Genomic DNA, 20,628 nt, shown 5'->3' on the forward strand with positions numbered 1-20,628 from the left:
AGCAGAGAGAGAGTACATGAAAATATGAACTGGTGCTGGAGCAAGAACAAGCTAGGGCCTGACCGATATACTGGGTTTTTGGGGCCGATATTCTTACATAATTTATATACCAACTTTTTTCTTTTCTTTTCTTTATTTTGCAATGATCCCTCAAATATCTTATGACAAAGATATGTCATGTGGCCAAGATATTTTACAGTTTAACAACTAAATGTATTGTCCAAAACGATATCAGGGAAAGACTAAACACTGGAAATGACTCATTATAAATTAAAACTATAAATAAATAACTATAAATAAAAAACAAATAGAACAAATATATAACTTGCATTAAGAAAAAGGATCTAATATACATAAAATGCTGCTAATATATATCTTAAAATTAAAGATATCGGCGCATATCGGTCAGACAACATACAGTCTGCCAATATCGGCCGAGAATATCGGTCAACCGATATAACGGTCGGGGTCTATACAAACTATATTTATATAGAAGTCAGGGTGGAGGAATGATCATACTAGCCTGCACTTTCATCAAAATGATGTAAACATGAATGAATACAAATACTTCTAGTCCACTCTGTGACATTTTGTCTTTAGCAAACTGAAGACAAGGCGGGTTTTAGCAGATCTGTGTTAAGAGGAAGTGATGCTGGTGGAGATTAAACGACAGTCACCTTAGTGAGTAGCGGAAATATTAAATCCTCTGACACAAATTAGACCACGGACCCCCAACAGATAAGAATTTGTCCCAGGGTCCCCCACCTGATAAGATTTTTGCTTTTAGATGTTTTATTACAGAAAGTGTATGAAACCCATGAGCAAAACAGTCATACATTCTGTCATTCTGTTACTTATGGATGCAATTATATTGTTACAATTGTAAAAATATTTTCTTTGCTGGGGACCCCCTGGAACCCCATCAAGGCCCCCAGGGGGTCCCCACACCCCACTTTGAGAACCAGTGGTATGTATAAAGTGTTTTTAGTTTCATCAACACTTCCAATGTGTTCCGATCTGTAAACAGGTGTGTGTGTGTGTGTGTGTGTGTTTGTGTGTGTGTGTGTGTGTGTTTGTGTGTGTGTGTGTGTGTGTGTGTGTGTGTGTGTGTCTGTGTGTGTGTGTGTGTGTGTGTGTGTGTGTGTGTGTGTGTGTGTGTGTGTGTGTTTGAACAAGCTGAATGAAATATTGTCGCTTTGAATACAAGAATACATTACTCTAGTCCACAGCAAATCTACATTTCTATAATCTACAAGTCTATATTTAGGGTGTAATTGCAAAACTGCAGAAATATGGTATCTATAGGCTACTGACACTTTGTTTGATGAGTTTAATATGGTATCTATAGGCTACTGACACTTTGATGAGTTTAATATGGTATCTATAGACTACCGACACTTTGATGAGTTTAATATGGTATCTATAGGCTACTGACACTTTGATGAGTTTAATATGGTATAGGCTACTGACACTTTGTTTGATGAGTTTAATATGGTATCTATAGGCTACTGACACTTTGATGAGTTTAATATGGTATATATAGGCTACTGACACTTTGATGAGTTTAATATGGTATCTATAGGCTACTGACACTTTGATGAGTTTAATATGGTATCTATAGGCTACTGACACTTTGTTTGATGAGTTTAATATGGTATCTAGGCTACTGACACTTTGATGAGTTTAATATGGTATCTATAGGCTACTGACACTTTGATGAGTTTAATATGGTATCTATAGGCTACTGACACTTTGATGAGTTTAATATGGTATCTATAGGCTACTGACACTTTGATGAGTTTAATATGGTATCTATAGGCTACTGACACTTTGATGAGTTTAATATGGTATCTATAGGCTACTGACACTTTGTTTGATGAGTTTAATATGGTATCTATAGGCTACTGACACTTTGATGAGTTTAATATGGTATCTATAGGCTACTGACACTTTGATGAGTTTAATATGGTATCTATAGGCTACTGACACTTTGATGAGTTTAATATGGTATCTATAGGCTACTGACACTTTGTTTGATGAGTTTAATATGGTATCTATAGGCTACTGACACTTTGTTTGATGAGTTTAATATGGTATCTATAGGCTACTGACACTTTGATGAGTTTAATGTGGTATCTATAGGCTACTGACACTTTCTGTTTGATGAGTTTAATATGGTATCTATAGGCTACTGACACTTCTTGTTTGATGAGTTTAATATGGTATCTATAGGCTACTGACACTTTCTGTTTGATGAGTTTGAAAAAGTTTCCAGGGAAGAGGGGGGAAATGGCCTGTAAGCACCACGCCCGCCCTGCCTGGTCTACTTCAACTCTTCACAGAAGTTGGATTTAAGAGGCAAAAGCGCTCAACGGTTTTGCCACAAATAAAATATTAGGACATCAAATGTGTCTATTGACAATGTTTTCTCTCACTTTTCAAAAAACACTTCAAAGCCGAGTCAAGAATGAGGGAAGCAAGGCCAAGGTCAAAAAGACTGCATTTGAGCTGGACTAACTGTACTAACTATAGCACATTGGCCCTATAGCACATTGGCCGAGCACATTGAACTGCATACATGACGTTAAAGGGGCTTTGGTGAGGGGAGATGATTGCATTTGAAGCAGCTTGTGTGTCAGTATTGTAAGAGCAGCGACAGGCATTCAACCCAGACCCAAACTGCCAGCCTCATAAAAAACCCAGAGAGAGAGAGAGAGAGAGAGAGAGAGAGAGAGAGAGAGGGGAGGGAGAGAGAGAGAGGTAGAAAGGCAGAGGGGGGGAGACAGAGAGAGAGAGAGAGAGAGACAGAGAGAGGTAGAAAGACAGAAGGGGGAAGACAGAGAGAGAGAGAGACATAGGTAGAAAGACAGAGGGGGGAGAGAGACAGAGAGAGGTAGAAAGACAGAGGGGGGAGAGAGAGAGGTAGAAAGACAGGAGGGGGGCAGAGAGAGAGGGGTAAAAAGACACAGAGAGAGAGAGAGGTAGAAAGACAGAGGGGGGAGAGAGACAGAGAGAGAGAGGAAAGAAAAGCAGAGGATGTGGCCTGTTGGTTTCCCCATTCAAAGCAACAGAGGCCATTTTAAAAGCTTTAAATAAAAATCACTTACCGTAGCTGCTGGCTGGGCCATGACATTCTAAACCAGTGACTAACTAACCAGCCCTAACTCCTAACTAACCACCAGTGACTAACTAGCCCTGAGTTCACTACTAACTAACCACCCCTCCACAGAGGACACTGTAGTTACCTAACTTCTTCTCTCCCCTCTTGTTGTGTGGATGCTCTTCTTACAAAAAGGCCAACATACCTTCTGACTGTCACTAAGTCAAACTACACAGACACTAAGTTCACAATCTAAAAAACAGCTAAAAAAAACACAGAACATTTAGACTACTGCATGACACAAAGATATTCAAAATGACAAAAAAGACGTAATTAAAACACGCACGCACACACGCACACGCACGCACACACACACACACACACACACACACACACACACACACACACACACACACCACGCACCCAGTACAAACACATATGGGAATATACCCAGTCTACTATGATGAGAGGGAGAGAGGAGGGAAAAAAAGGCCTGGTTGTGAGGGCTTTCTGGTTGCTGGTTCCTGCTTCTCTTCCTAGTTGGGGGGGGCCCTCTGGTCCCAAAAATTGGCCCCCAAAAGCTGCATGTCCTCCCTCACCCTTCCTCCCCCTAGCCCCTCACCTCTCCCCCCACAGCTCTGTGGAAGTGTCTCCCCCAGTCCTGCTCAGTGCTGCTGCCTCCCTCGCTACACAGACTGAGACAAGCGAGCAGGCTCGGGTAGGCATCAAAACCTTACAGGGCTGCAGCCTTTTTCCCCGGCCATCACTTTCTACAATACAAATCAACATTTTCGGAGGCAGAGAAAAATCTGAAAAAAAATCGGGGCGTCCCCGCGGGCGTGTGCGAGACGTGTGTGAAATTTGGGGTCCGCCGGTGCCCCCGTTGGCGGGCAAAAAATTAATTTGTGGAAGGCGAGGGGGCTGCCTGCGCTGTGCTGACACCTTGCCAAGCTGCTCGGGCCGTCGGACTGGAAGAAAGAGCGCGGAGGGAGGGAGGGGGGGGGGGGGGGAGGGAGGGGGGAGAGGGGGTGGAGAAATAGAGAAAGTGTGGCTAGGAGAGTCAGTTCTCTACTCTTTTTCAAACAGAGTCGACTCCCATAACGCACACCATAAACCACAGCAAAGAAACAGAGTCAACTCCCATAACGCACACCATGAACCACAGCAAAGACATGAGAGAGAGCACTAGAGCTGCAACTAACCATTATTTTCATTATTGATTAATCTGTCGATTATTTTCTCGATTAGTTGTTTGGTCTATAAAATGTCAGAAAATGGTGAAAAATGTCGATCAGTGTTTGCCAAAGCCCAGGATAACGACAGACAACCCAAAGATATATAGGAGTAAAGAAACCAGAAAAGAATCACATTTAAGAAGCTGGAATCAGAGAATTCGGACTTTTTTTTCTTAAAAAAAAATCAAAACGATGAATTGATTATCAAAATAGTTGTCGATTAATTTTCCGTCAATCGACTAACTGATTAATCGTTGGCGCTCTAGAAATGAGAGAGAGAGAGAGAGCATAACAGGCCGATGTGTACGTCCTTTTTCAGGTTGCCATTGTAAATAATAATTTGTTCTTAATGACTTACCTGGTTAAATAAAGGTTAAATAAAAATAAATAAAAAATAAAAGTCCTGAGACAGAGTCAGAAGTGCACTGAGGGCTTTGTGCAGCGTGTGTCGGGGCATAACAGAGAGATATGTTGTAAAGTGCACTGACGGCTTTGTGCAGCGTGTGTCGGGGCATAACAGAGAGATATGTTGTAAAGTGCACTGAGGGCTTTGTGCAGAGTGTGTCGGGGCATAACAGAGAGATATGTTGTAAAGTGCACTGAGGGCTTTGTGCAGCGTGTGTAGGAGCATAACAGAGAGATATGTAAAGTGCACTGAGGGCTTTGTGCAGCGTGTGTAGGAGCATAACAGAGAGATATCTTGTAAAATGCACTGAGGGCTTTGTGCAGCGTGCGTAGGGGCATAACAGAGAGATATGTAAAGTACACTGAGGGCTTTGTGCAGAGTGTGTAGTGGCATAACAGAGAGATCTGTTGTAAAGTGGCATAACAGAGAGATATGTAAAGTGCACTGAGGGCTTTGTGCAGCATGTGTAGGAGCATAACAGAGAGATATGTAAAGTGCACTGAGGGCTTTGTGCAGAGTGTGTAGGAGCATAACAGAGAGATATGTTGTCAAATGCAGTGAGGGCTTTGTGCAGCGTGTGGTGATCTCGACTGGCCAGGCATGTCCTGAGAGGGGAGCTAGGAGGAGGCCGGCCCTCACACTGCAGAAAGTGCTGATCCCAAACTACACGGCTTTACCAAGACACATGAGACAGCTGCTCCCACCCACTTTCTGTTACACATGCACGCACACACACACACACACGCACGCACGCACGCACGCACGCACGCATGCATGCACGCACACACACACAATATCAGAAGATTATTTAGGTACTGTCTTGAACCTAAAGGGTTAGGTTTATAGGCGTTAGGTTATGGAGGAAGTAAGGAATTAAGTAATGGGTTCCCCTTTAAGATATTTTACAAGTAAAAACTTTGAAGTGACCAAATTAAAATATACAGTCAAGTTTTAATTAGGCTAGTGAATTTGGGACAGCATCAGTTCACTACCTCCTGCCCCTTTACAATACTAGTTAGCCTGCTATGGGGTCCAGGGACACCCAGGGGTCCCCAGCAATTATACGAGGAATAGGCTCGTTTAATTTGTGCATCATATTCATTCAAAATAAATCAGCTCAATTAGAGAAGGTATAGGGATGACTTCTGTAATCCTTGATTTCACTCTCACCGACCACTGTCAACTCGCCACGCACGGTGTCGACCGTTGTACAATTCACGAATTTCACTGCTGCTAATTCAACCACTAAAATCTTCCCATCTGGGACTAAATATGATGGGTCTGTGTGGTCTTACATGACTCTATTTGACATATGAAACCATTGGAGGAGTGCTGCTGTCCAGTAACACTGGGACACCGCATTTAGCATCACACCCTAGAACAGAGGTTCTCAAACGTTTTCATATCAAAGACCCCAAAACTGACACAAATTAGACCACGGACCACAATTGGATAAGATTGCGCCCCAGGGTCCCCCCCATCTGATAAGACTTTTGCTTTTAGATGCTTTATTACAGAAAGTGTATGATGAGCAAAACAGTCACACATTCGGTCATTGTGTTACTTATGGATGGAATTATTGTGAAAATAAATGATTCGCCTTTTTGCTGGGGAGTCTGTGGAACCCCCTCAAGGACCCCTGGGGGTCCCCGGACCCCACTATGAGAGCCACCGCCCTAGAAAGCAATATATATAGCCTAGTCTTTTTGAAACACCTCTGTAAAGTTCATACAATATCATACATGATTGTGTAGACTGCTGTAACACTGTTAGAATAGTGCTGAATAGTCACTGCAGAATACACATAGTGGTCTTTATTTTATGTTATAGTCCTTCTCAGCCCTTTGGCATCTGATGTAATGTATGAAATGAGAATAGAATTTAATAGAATAGAACAAAATCATGAGTATACTTGCTTTGCTAAATGTCACTTTGTGTAGGAACTTTTTTTTTTACTCTGATTAATATCTATATGCGAGGTTATCCGAAAAATTGCATATGACAACACAATCAATATTCGGTGGACTAATTGAGTTACACCTTAACTATAACTATACACTAAACACTACAGAATTCAAATCAGGGTTAAATCAACAAGCCCAGCAGCCACTAGCTACAACTCATAATTCCAATAATTTGTGAAAATAGATAGGGGACATTAATAGGTGTTTAACTGGATTTTTTTGCTTATTTTCCTGACTTATCTGAGATGTTAGATTAGCTTTTATTAGGGCCATTTGATGTTAGAAATAGGCTAAATGGCTGCTGGGGAGAAGTGGGAGGGAGAAATACATGCACAGCTGCATACGGCACCAAGTACATGCTAAACTATCACTTAGATCAGGGCTTGCAATACATTATCATATCACAGAACTCCAGATAGACCAATATACCGATTTAATCGCATTATATGGCAATTTTTGAGTTGTTTGTGCTGATGTAGACTTGTCAGCACTGTATGGAGACATACAAGTAGTGAGAGTGAAACCTAGGATTAGTCATTTTATACATTCTAATGTGTTAAATCTCTAGTTAATTAAATTGTAGTGAAATTAAAATATTCCTCATTTTGCCAGGGACCATTGGAAGCCTCTGATGGACCCCTGAATGTCCCCAGTCCACACTTTGAGAACCACTGACCTAGATAAAAAAAAATAAAAAAAATAACACACTCTAGCTCTTACAGATGAGATAGCATTATCTTTTATAGTCTATTATCACGAGCACGAACCTCTCTGCGTTTTAAAAACTCGTGCATTAGGCTAATTGGCCTGTTATGAATGTATTATTACAACTATTTCAAATAAAGCGAAGGCATCTCTAACCCGGTGGGTATGTGGCGGTGATCTAGTAATATCGGTATAACGATTTGAACATGCTGTAATATTTAGCGACGTTAACGCCGAATTCTCAAATAATCGGAGGAAACGGCTAGATATCAACCGTGAATTCACACGAGTTCACTCGTAATACTGCGTCTGTACGAATAGTGGCGATATTTCTCTCTGAACAGTAACGTGATGGCAAGATGGCAGAGCTGACATGTCTTCAGCCGAATCTGCTGACTCAGCCAAAGGCGCTTTCGACAGTTAACACAGACGGTGACTACTAGACTACACTTCGTCGAACCTTTTTTTTTTAACGAATCGTCTGAACTATCTTTAATCATTCGCCCTTGGTTTTTAGTTCCTAATGTAGTTGTTTTGGTTGGTTTTGAACGCGGTTACAGTCAGATCCTGAGTGTATTTAGTGAGGCTATTGACGGGGTGGGCTGGGATCTGTGGGGAGGGGGCTGGTGCTAACTGGGGGAGTGTCCGCTCCGCGCGACACAGACTTATCTTCTAAAGGCTCTTTTGTCGAGAAATATAAAACAATTCCTCCGATGTTATGTAGCCAAATAGGCTACAACTTATTCAGCCGGGCCACCCGAAGCAGACAAAGGAGACGGTAGCAGCTGGCCGACAGAAAGGCAAATTAGTTACAATGTTGCAGCCATGGAGGAGAACACACGGTTACAATGTAATGTCGCCACACAAACATGTATCCACTCCCTTAGAACACGCCGCATTATTACTAACGTTCTTTTCAAATCCCTCAACTAATATCCGTGTAGAAAAATAACTCAAATAATATCTTAACTATTAAACAATGTTTCATGGTCGAAATGCTTACCTTTGAAGGGTGGGGGGAAATATCCCAAAGAGAACAAAAAAAGCGTGTAAAAGTATTCCTCTTCTAAATGTCATAAAGAGAGGAAAAATGTGGAATAAAAGTGTGTGTCATGTAATGGCAGGTATAGTGCTGCGCCGGGCGGGCTCTCGCTCTGTCAGTGTGGGTTTGAGTTTGAAAGTGGCGCCAGGCGGCTCGTGCTCACACAGCCGTCACACACTAGAAAAAATCAGCAGAAATCCAAACGGCCACGCAGCGTTATTTCACCTATTGCAAAATGTGCCTGTCGTTCAGACCAATCGATATTGGTGGTCGGTTTCGTGTAATATAGCTCCTGTGATTTTTATTTATTTTTTATGTTTCATTAAAATAACCGTCAGAGGGCTGTTTCATGCGCGGTGCAGGACGGGAGATTTCCACAGGCGGTTGTGTTGTTTTGAATTTCCAAAACCCGGATGTCAGCGGAGAGGAGGGCGCTGTTTTTGTGTCTGTGTGTCATGGTGTGTGTGTGTGTGTGTGTGTGTGTGTGTGTGTGTGTGTGTGTGTGTGTGTGTGTGTGTGTGTGTGTGTGTGTGTGTGTGTGTGTGTGTGTGTGCGCAGTGTGTGCGTGCGTGTGTGTGTGTGTGTGTGTGTGTGTGTGCGTGCGTGCGTGTGTGTGTGTGTGCGCGTAACATTTTGGACATTTCTGTCTGTATCTTGGAACTCTTTGAAGCCATGCAGTGCATTCAAAATGTAATACAAACTAGTTACATGTATCTGCTATTAAATCGTGTAGTTATCTCTGCCACAAGAACAAAAAAATTGTGGTTTCCGTCTCAAACACAAGAAGTGAAATGTTACAACCCCCCCCCCCCCCCCCATCTAGTTAGTTATAACATTATGAAATAAGGATTAAGACAAAAGATGTTGAAAGCTTTTTATTCAACAGTTAAATGACTTATTATCTTACAGCTAACAACTCAAACATTTGCAGCACTAACAACTTGCATGAAAGATATCTACATATAGACACATAATTAACATGATGAGTTTTGCTACTGGCATCTGGTAAGGGTGCCACCTGGTGGCTGCCCTAAGGAGGTGTTCCAGGCACATCCAACTGGGAGGAGACCACGGGGCAGACCGAGGGCGAGGTGGAGAGATGATATCTCCACGCTGGCCTGGGAACGCCTCGGGATCCCCGGCCCCAGTCAGAGCTGGCTAATGTGGCCAGGGAAAGGGAAGTTTGGGCTCCCCTGCTGGAACTGCTAGCTCCACGACCCGATCCTGGATAAGCGGTGATGGTGAAGATGAAGAGTTTAGCTGCAGATCAGGCAATGCTATCACAAAAGTAAATGAAGTGAGGCATCACGGTGGCTCAGCTGGTATAGCGGTTACCACAAAGGCTTAGTCCTTCACCCGGCTGACCCGGGTTCGAATCCGACCCATGGTCCTTTGCTGCATGTCATCTCCTCTCTCTCCCCACCCTTCCTGTCTGCCTGCCTATACTGTCCTATCAAATAAAGGCAAAATGCCCCAAAAAATAATCTTAAAAAAAGTAAATTAAGTAACAAAACAAACAAATCTAAATTAGTTACTGCTACTTACTATTACTAGGCCTAATGGTACTACTACTGCTGCTAGTGATATGTTTTTCTTTTAACCACAGGGAGGGCAATTGAGAGCAAGCTCTCTTTTTCAAGGATGCCCAGATAAAGCATGTATGAAATAATTGCCAATTACAGTACATATCAAAGAATATAATCACATGAAGATCGCAGCACACATCAACCAATTCAGTTGGTTGTCAATCAACACAACAAACAGGCCAAGGACATGAACACAAGGGACAACATCAAATTCAAAGAAAAACACCTGCAATCATGCTTCTCCAAGTTGTCACAAGACATCTCAATAGATTAAAAGGGACCAGTCTGTCCAATGTCATGTGATGTCATTACATTTACATGCTAACGTGTAGCATAGTATCTGAACCCCACTCCTTCCAACTACTGTGTCAACAAGAGGCACAGCCAGTGTCAACATGTCCTGTGTAATGATGATAATGATGATAATAATATTAATAATAATAATACTACAGGTGACTCTGTATGTCACCATAGGCGTCAAACACTTCCTGAATATCTATATGTTTATGATCCTATACTTACTTCCTGAAGAGCTATATATTAATCAGGCAGAATGTGGATGGCCGACTAGAGTTTCCACCAGGTCACTTTATTGCAACACTGTAACTGAACTTAATCATTCACAACCAAAAAGATCAAAAGCTAAAAGCTAAGCAGCGACATTTTGGAGGCGGAAGTCTTCATGCTTCATTGGACACCTGCTCATCCGAGTTAACAGCTTATTTTCTCACCATAAGCACTTCTTTATTAAGACAATAATACGCGCTCTTTTATTGAGACAGTAAGAATTGAGAGTTCACTGAAACAGTTGAATTTAGGGGGAACCCTTGGGGAGTCAAAGGGGAGAGGGTCACGCTGGAATTTGAGGCCAATACAGTCTACTCTATATGGTCAAATGTGGCTCTCTGCGCCTATTTTACATCCCACCTCAAGCAGCCATTTTGTGTCGAAAATGCAGGAAGTAACACGATATGAAAACTAACACCCATGCACACAATCAGTCTCACAATCATTAGCATATCCAACTCCTTTTTTGATTTGATTTGATTGCACTTGCAACTTTGTGATTGTCTTTAGTTATCTCTGTGTATTGATGTGACCGCTACGCTGCATACAGACACTAAGACAAATTCCTTGTATGTAACTTGCATACTGTGGCAATAAAAGTGATTCTGATTTATAATCAAAGAGGCAAGGAAAATACAGTCACAATAAAGGACTTTCAATTGAAATCGGTTTCAGTGGCATTGACCTTTCAAAACAGTGTTGTTCAGTTTGGCCATACCGGGTGCCATGTTTCTGCCCCTTCTCTAGGCCTAAAAGAATTGTTGGCTGTAAACATGTGTTAACATGTAACAATTCACTTCACTCATCCGGCATGGCCACCATTTCTGATGTTGTGATAGTTCAGGTGGGAAACCCAGTCAGTCAGTCAGTCAGTCAGTCAGTGACAGACATTCACGCTTATAGTTGTAACTGTTACATTTAATTCAAATGCAATTAGAATGCCCGCCCCCTCAGCATTGTAGGTAGGATAACCACATTTTTGCAGAATAAAGAGCAATAATTCCAGATTAAAATGAATGAGAAACATTTCGTTCTAATATTTAATTTTACACGAGGTGGCTCATCATTTCAGTTCACACTTGTAGCAATCACTCTTAAACTCAATCAATCCATTTGAGGCCTTCATATAGCTTCCATCATAATTCTCCATATGCTGCTCAGCGATAATGTAAGAAAAATAATAATAATATAATGTTCAGAATTTTCATAAAAGGATATAATCAATCAAACAGACAAAAGAACAAATTAAAATGATAATTTGGTGTTCACCAATGTGTGATGGTTCTCAATGTGGGGTCTGGGGACCACCAGGGGTCCTTGAGGGGGTTCCACGGGGTTCCCAGCAACCCGATGAATTGTTAAACTTTACCATTATTTCGTTTACAATAAGTTAATACTATAATAATAATAGCATGAAGAACGACTTTCACAGATGTCTTTATCTACAACACAGACAGTCATGGAATTCTGGACAAAATTATATCTGACAATAAAAATGTTGTCAGATTTGGGTCCAAAAGACAAAATCTCATCAAATGGCGGTCTGTGGCTCTAATGTGGACTAAATTAGAGGCAGTGTTGAGGAAACTACTTTGAAACTGTAGTTTACCAAACTACTAGTAGCTACATACTGTACATCACAATGAAAAGTAGTTCAATTACATTTTAACTCGTCCAAAACAAAAACATAAAAGGCTTTTCAAACTGAAACTACTTTCAAAAAGTGGCTCACCTACACCCAAACTACATCACAGGAAATGATCTAGAGTCTAGATCATTTCCTACAGTCTAGATTCTAGACTGTATGTTGAGACACTGCTCTAGAGCCGTTCGTTTTGCTTATCAGACCACAAAATAACTACAGGGAAGCTGATCTTAAGCACTTCTACACTACAATTAATAAATAGACCCAATACGACACTAACAGATGTCTGCCATGGTGAGATATGCTGCATTCATCCACTTCACAGATAACATTTCAAAGTAAAGACAATTCACAATGCAGTCATTATTGCAGCCACTGCAGGACTTGAGCATATAAAAAAAGCCTAATATGAGGCTACCTGCTTGGGTCCTCTTGAATCATTATATTTGCTACATTCTGTTATATGATTAACCACTTTTTTCTTCATTAAAAGACACAGTGTACCTGAATTCATTAATTCATCCCCTCCCCCATTCCCCCCCGCAATTGTATTCGACCAATTCCCCCTGCTGTCCCGGTCGTTGCTCCGCCCCCTCTGCCGATCTGGGCAGAGTTGTAGACTAGCACATGCTTCCTCCGACACATGTCGCCAGCCGCTTCTTTTCACCTGACACTGACAGCGAGGAGTTTAACCGGCAGGACATAGTTTCATCGGGGGATCCTCCCCCCGAACAGGCGCCCCGACCGACCAGAGGAGGCACTAGTGCATCGACCAAGACACATACCCTTAATCCAGCTTCCCACCCACAGACATGGCCAATAGACTACTTGCACAACTCCACTACTTCCTGAAATGAGTAGGGCATCTTGGTTTCCTGTCCTACACTATTGGATGAACTGATTAATGTCAGGTGTGCCTGATCACTGTTGTTGTGACTGCAGCAGTCAGGCACACCTGACATTAATCAGTTCATCCTATAGAGGGTATGCACACCCACTGAAACACGCCCCCTCAATCAGGAATGAGTGTCAAAATGAGTGTCAAGTTCCTCCCTGAGCAGCAGGTGTCAGTTATCTAGGCTGATTACTGCATTCAAGCTCAGTCTTGCTGTGACTCAGTGGGCGTGACCCCACAGTGACTTCTGCCTCTGTGACATCACATGCATACCCTCTATAGTGTAGGACAGGAAACCAAGATGCCCTACTCATTTCAGGAAGTAGTGGAGTTGTGCAAGTAGTCTATTGTGGCTGTATGGACGCCCGGCTATGCCGGAGGTAACACGGGGGCTCGAACCTGCGAACCTCATGTTGGCATTCATTCATTCATTCATTCACTCACTCACTCATCATGAAGACAAACTCATTCCACTGTATATCTGACTGTTGGCAGTCCTCTGTGTATGCACCCTGGAGTGTTTATCATGTCTTTGTCCTCCTTATCGTCAATCTCTCCTTCTATTCCTCCCTCCTCCACATCCCCTGCTTTTCCCATCATCCTCAGCGGCCACAGCAGCCCACCATGCTGTTGACCGTTGTTGTCCGCCGCCTGGCAACAGTGGCCCCCGGCCTTCTCCTTGGTCAGGAAGTAGAGGAGCGCATTGAGCCAAGCGTTGAAGGAGGCCAGGGGCCTGGTGATCTTATAGCACATGGACACCATGGTCATCGTGTGGCAGGGGACTCCTCTGGTCACTTTGAGGACCAGGAAGATGGTCCTGGTGACGTGGAAGGGGAAGAAGCAGAGAGCGAACAGGAGGGTGATGGTGACGATGGTCCTGATGGATTTGCGTCGGCGATGGGCGTAAGGGGAGTGGGCACCGAGGTACACCGAGAGCCCCGCGTCTCTCCCCAGGACGGCGTCTAGTCTACCACCTCCTTTTCTGCCTCGTCCTCCAACCGTCCCAGCTCGACTGCCTCTCCCCCCACCCACTCCTCCACTCTCCACTCCTTCGTTATCGCCCCCTCTCTGACCCCTCTGGGACACCGGCTGCGAATGCAGTGTCCTAAATATGGTCAGAACCACATGGGAGTAACACCAAGCGATGATGGAAAATGGCAGGAAGAAGCCCAGCAGGTGGAGTATGATTCCATAGGGCACGTAGTCAGAAAACTCCTTATCTATGGCATCGTCCCAGCAGTTCTGGTACTCCTCGACCACGCCTCCCCAGTCACCACCATGGCTGCCATTGCCATTGATGGATGACAGCTCGAGGTTCACGCCGTCGACACCGGCCCGCCGAGTCACGTTGCTGGTCTGGGCGAAGCGGAAGATAGGGCAGGTCAAGGCGAAGACCACACCCCAGACCAGGACACAAGTCCACTTCACCGCCCTCTTGCTTTCCATTGTGACCGTCTTCATCGGGTGGCAAATACCCAGATACCTGTAACAGCCACAAGATGCATTATTGTTCAATGTCCTTTAAAGAATCGTTCACTATCCTTATTTTGATGTGTGTTCAGTTATCTTGCATGTCTTTACCTGATTTAACGAGTTTAATGATTTTTTCCCTTCATTGCCGTAATATGATTGGCTGCTGAGCTTCGGGACGCATCTTAACTGAGATGCATCTCTTTTGATTGATGAAGATTGAAAAGCTGTTAAAGCTGTTGAGGTTTTTATCATCTGTACATGTTGTGATATTTCTCTCAATCATTTTCTATACAGCCATTTTCTATAGCTACTCAGTCATTTGTGTGGGATTTTGATTTGTCAATCTCTTCTACTCTATCCAGATTATAAATAATTTCCGCTTTTGCTGAGAAGAAATTGCTGTTAGGAACGTGTGTTTGTAAATCAAGTGTCTCCTGCTTACACCAATGTGGCATAGTCGGTTTTGGTGGGACGCACCGATATGAACATTTTGATACTGATAACGATATTAACCTTGCTGTTATGCCAATAACCAATATACCAATGTTGATATGATCTGTATAAAAACAAGTTTCTGTGACAATGCAATTTTGTATACTGAAAAGTCCTGTAAACACTGTGGATTGGAAAAAGTGATGTCTTTCTTTATTTCCAAAACATTTAAGCCCATAAATCATAGATTTACTGCATTGTTTCCTCTCAATATGACAATTTTGGCCGATACACTAATTGATATTAACATAGCTGCTGTTACATCATCGGCCGATACCGATATGACTGCCGAGTTCTTCTTTAAGGAAGGCTTTGCCGATGTTCAACCCGCTTTGTATCATTACAATGTCAGTAATATGCAGATGGAAAGCCTTTACCTCGTCTTCATGTTTTCCTGCACCGAGAGCTCTGCAGTTTATTCCAGGCACTCCCGTCTCAGAATGACGCAAGACGCGTCATTTTGAGACGGAAGTGAACAGACGTTGCTCGAGGGCGCTGTTCCAACTACAGATTGTTTATTTTTTATTTTTTTCTGTATGCACACATCCGTGGAGAATCGAATCGAGAGCCATGCCAGCTGGCGGGGGCAGAGTTTCTGCAGGCAGACGAATGGGGATTTCTCGATGCAGAAATCATATAGAGAAGGTAAACACCGTTCATCTGCTTATATTACTGGGATTAGAATGATACACAGCAGGTTGGAAATCGGCAAAGCCTTGCTTTAAATCATAGCCTTGCTTACATACCTATGGACAGAGATGCAGGTGAGGAAGAAGATGGAGCAGTACAGGTTAAAGTAGAACAGGAAACGGACCAGGCGGCACATGAAGTCCCCAAACAGCCAGCGGTCGTGCATGACGTAGCTGGCCACCAGGAAGGGCAGCGACAGGCCGTACATGAAGTCTGTGGAGGCCAGGTTCACCATGTAGATCAGAGAGGCGTTCCAGCGCTTGGTGCGTCTGAAGGAGCGGAACAGGACCACAGAGTTGAGCGAGATGCTGAAGAGGAACGTGAAGGAGTAGCAAATGGGGAGGAAGATGTACTTGTAGGACTCGTCGATGCTGCAGGATGGGGGTGCAGAGAGGGAGGGGTGAGGGGACAAGGAGGTGTTGAGGAGAGCTTGGAGGAGGGTGACGTTGATGGGAGGAGGAGGTCCACCCCCGGGGGCCATGGCGAGGGACTGGGTGGTTTTCATGGTCGTGGATTTGGGATTCCTTCACTGGTGCAGAGGGACTTCATCCTCACGCTCTTTGTGATCTTCTGCTTGATTTGGGATCATCTGTGGTCGAGTTTAGAAGGTCAGATCCATCCACCTAGTGAAAGAGAGATTAGTCATCCATCCACGATCATTCACAAGTTCAGCAGATCTCATCAAATAATGATCTCAGCTTCAGATCACGTATGTCTTGTCAAAATCTCCTGGAAGTTATATTCATTTAAAATGTATTTCCTTGGTTCCTAGTGAGCGGAAGGAAGGGAAACAACACGTCCTCATACCGCAACAACAGAATAAGTTGATTTCCAATGACACTAACGAAACACTGCATGCAGGTGATACGCCTCACGTCAGTTAATTTGTTTCGTCAACTAAAACAACTTGGTTAAGGTTAGGCAACTAAAACAACTTGGTTAAAGGTAGGGTAGTCTCACGTGGTCAGACCATCTTACGTGAGCACGCTTCTAGCGACGGAGTGTCTGGCGAAATCTGATTGGCTGCGCTGTTACAGAAGTCCGGCTTGCCATAGTTGGTCAATTCGTCTGTCACGCATTTTATTTTGGTCTTAGGGAGCAGTTTTTAACCAAGAGTTGTTGTGCACCAGACGTAGAAGACATCTACGGCTGGCTAATGCGAAACTAGGTTAGGGTTAAGGTTCAAAACAAAACACGTTGGAAGGCGAACTGGGTCTCACGACGAGGAAGTTAAAAGATCTAGACGCTACGATCCACCGAGCTATTTCAATATCAGACTGTTGTAGCGTTAAAGACGGTCAGAGGTCGCCGCTACTTCCTGGTTACAGCCCCCGACTCTGGCGTATGCACTGCACGCATGCACTTACTCACACGCACCGTGACAATCAACCAATGTTTTCCTTGTGAGGACGGCCTGAACGGAAAGCATTATTGCTAGCCAAGTTTATCATTCATCTCCCTTCCCACCTCCCCAATTTCTCCCCTTGTGACCCCTGGCCCCTTGTTGACTTGCCCCTTGTTGACTGGCCCCTGGCCTTACACAACTTCCTCGGGTTGTTTGCCCTCCTTCTGTACGCGGGTGATTCCCACTGGTTGTTTGCCTTCCTGTGTACAAGTGTATCTGCTGAATCAGTCTCTTCTCACCCCATTAACTCAGCAATAAGTAACCACACTTCCCCAGATCTCTCTCTCCATGCATCCCTCAGTACAGCTCTCTATCTCTCCTTCAATGCCTCTCCTCACTTGTCACATCATCACCCTACCTACCTACCTACCTACCTACCTACCTACCTACCTACCTACCTACCTATAGTACCTATCTACTTACTTGGTACCCTTGGGCCTTTTTTCAACCTTTATTTATTGAGGGGAGTCTCACTCAGAGCAATGCACTCTTTTTCAGGAGCGCCCTGTTCACATTCACACACACATTCACACCTGGAAGCTGACCAGTAGCCTACAACCACAGTCTGATCTGCTGGCCACTGAGCAGCGACTGGTGCGTTTGGGGTTAAGGGCCTTGCTCAAGGGCACCTACATGGTGGTAATGAGGGAGGGGCAAGGGCTGCCTTTTCACTTTCCCCAACCAGATTTATCCTGCCAGTCCCATGGATTGACGACCTTCTGGTCACAAGCTTGCTTCTCTAACCACTGGGCCGCCTGTGTACCTACCTAGTACCTACCAACCTATACCTACAGTAGTACCTACCTACCTACCTACCTACCTACCTATACCTACCTACATACCTACCTAGTACCTACCTAACTACCTAGTACCTATCTATCTACCTAGTACCTACCGACCTACCTACCTAGCTGTCTCACCACTGACCTTCTTAACTCCTTTTCACCCTCCTTTCACACTTGACATTCTTTTCTCCTTTTTGTTATATTGTTGACGATTCTAAGCCTTATTGCAGCCAAATAAGCTAATTTCATTCAATTGTAACTGAAAAGTTGTATGAATGGAATTTGCTGATCTTATATTGACAGAATGAGAAGAAGCATATTACTAGCCTATGATTTTTGCATGCAATTTTTCCATCTCGTTCATTGTGATATTTTTGGCACATTTTGACATTGTACATCATTTCTACGTTCATTCTTTCATTGGCTCAGCTCTACTGCTGTCATATCTGTCCACTTAATCTGACAAACCATACTTTTCTCAACACTTTCTAGCATTGAGGTAATTGGTTGTGTATATAGTATATTTATATACGTCTTATTTGCTCTATTCTTAGTTATATTCTATTTTTGTTATTTCCACTTATTATTTTCTGCTGCAATGATCCAATTTCCACACAGGGCTCATCAATAACGTTTCACCTAATCCAGTCGTATGTCAGTTATATGGGAACTATAGCAAATATCCAAACCAATCAAATATCAATATCCAATCACAATCAATCTTTCTCAACTTAACACCATTCATTTAGGCAACGTCTCTTGGTCGAATGCTTTGCTGTCACCCTCCCCCTCCCTATTAGGGTCATCACCGTGTGTGTGTGTGTGTGTGTGTGTGTGTGTGTGTGTGTGTGTGTGTGTGTGTGTGTGTGCGTGTGTGTGTGTGTGTGTGTGTGTGTGTCATCACTTCACACCTGAGTTAAAGTAAATATGGGTCATGTGTGAAGCAACAACATGATGTAAAACGACACGGCCTCTGTCACACAGTCTACAGACTGGGACAATTGGATCGATATTTGTGAAGTTTAACAATTCTCTCCCAAAGCTAGAGACAAGAAGAAAGCTAAAACCATGGTGTGCGATGTCACCAAGCAGCACCTGTGACAGTGAATATGAGACTGCATTGTATTTTCATGCATTAGTTCTATATAGCAAACTGCATTATGCTAATAATTTGCAGAAATGGGTGTAATACTAATTTTAACTTAATATGCTTTATGTTTGACCTAAGATTAATGTAATAACTTTTTCCAGACTTAATTACACAACCAAAGGCTGAAACAATAAATACAAATTTAAAATAGACAAACAAGGTTAACATTTTCAGTTTTCAAAAATGTAATAACTGAACTGATGATCTATTTATTAATCAGATTTCAATACAGAACCGTCACCTATTTGGTGCTACATCTGAAAATCAGACATTTCAACCTTCCTGTTTATGTAAACACAGTAATGTATAATGTTAAAAGGAAAAGGTGATTATGTTACTGGTAGGTAACCTATTACATTGCAGTCAAATGTATTACATTAACATGATTATTACCCTACTTGGTTAGTATTAATGGTTTAATACAGTGGTTTTCAACATGGGGTCCGGGGACCACAAGGGGTCTTTGAAGGGGTTCCAGGAGGTCCCCAGCATATTGATTGATTGTTCAACTTCACCATCATATGATTTACAAGAAGTTAACACAGTTTATAATGTAGAATGACTATAGTTTCACTGTTATCTTTGCCTACAATACTATAGTCATAGAATTCTGGACAAAATCATATCTAAAAATAATAATAATAATCTCAGATTAGTGTTGGAGAGACAAATAGGAGTCCATGACTCTAATGTTTAACTTAGCTAACAGCTTCTGAAGCACCTTTTTGATTGTCCCAAAAACCCAGTAATATCCACAAACTACCAGCTTTTTCTTCAGCCTAAAAGTGACAAAGACGCAACAAAGAACAGACTCCAGCCTCATGTATTAGCCTATCTGCTGTGAGCTACACTGTCACTGTAGTCATATTCAATCTCAATAAAAAAAATGTTTAAAGATAATATTTTCTTTTGAAGTCTTAGGTTTTCAATTTAATGTCTAAACATGACCCCCAGTTATTTGCTTTCCAAATTCTTGACCACTTAAAAAAGCATGTTGTCTAACACACTAAATGTAGGCTATTGTCTTTTTTTTTTGTACTTTTGCAAAGGCTCTGGACCAAAATAGCAATGCGTCGTGGATGCATTAGGACTTTACAGTGGGTGTAAAAGGGGGCTACACCTATAAATAAAACTCATAAATACCTGCATCACTGCAATCTGGTGCTGGTGAGAGGCCGACTTACCTGTGCAAGCAATGTGTTTTGTTCCATATGGCTCCTGTTCTATCTGGTCCCCATCACAAGAAGCAGCACAAAACACTTTAAAAAGTCAAATGATAGGATTCAGTGTGATATGTCAGGAGCTCCAAAAGGTGGACGAAAAATCAGGCTTTTCTAGATCACGTCCTATTGGGGAAAAAAAACAAACATCAGTTGCAGTCGGTGATGATCTTGTCATGGAGAATCTGCCTGCTCAGTGACCTTGACAGTTTGAACACTTCAGCGCTCACCTGTCTTTAACGTCCAGCCAAGCCCTGCCTGCAGTTCC

At 42.8% G+C, this 20,628-nt stretch overlaps 1 protein-coding gene across 1 annotated transcript; it reads right to left on the reverse strand.

The window, feature by feature from the left end:
• Positions 1-13,610: 13,610 nt before the first annotated feature.
• Positions 13,611-16,305, reverse strand: LOC310779650 (P2Y purinoceptor 3; the record flags this gene model as incomplete). The annotated part of the gene is made up of 2 exons (XM_083640154.1): positions 13,611-14,628; positions 15,857-16,305. 2 exons carry the CDS (start codon positions 16,303-16,305, stop codon positions 13,611-13,613), a joined length of 1,467 nt encoding a protein of 488 aa, XP_083496280.1.
• Between the last annotated feature and the right edge of the window lie 4,323 nt (positions 16,306-20,628).

This window comes from Poromitra crassiceps (assembly GCF_964638095.1).
Source record: "Poromitra crassiceps genome assembly, chromosome: 7".
Lineage (NCBI taxonomy): Eukaryota > Metazoa > Chordata > Actinopteri > Beryciformes > Melamphaidae > Poromitra > Poromitra crassiceps.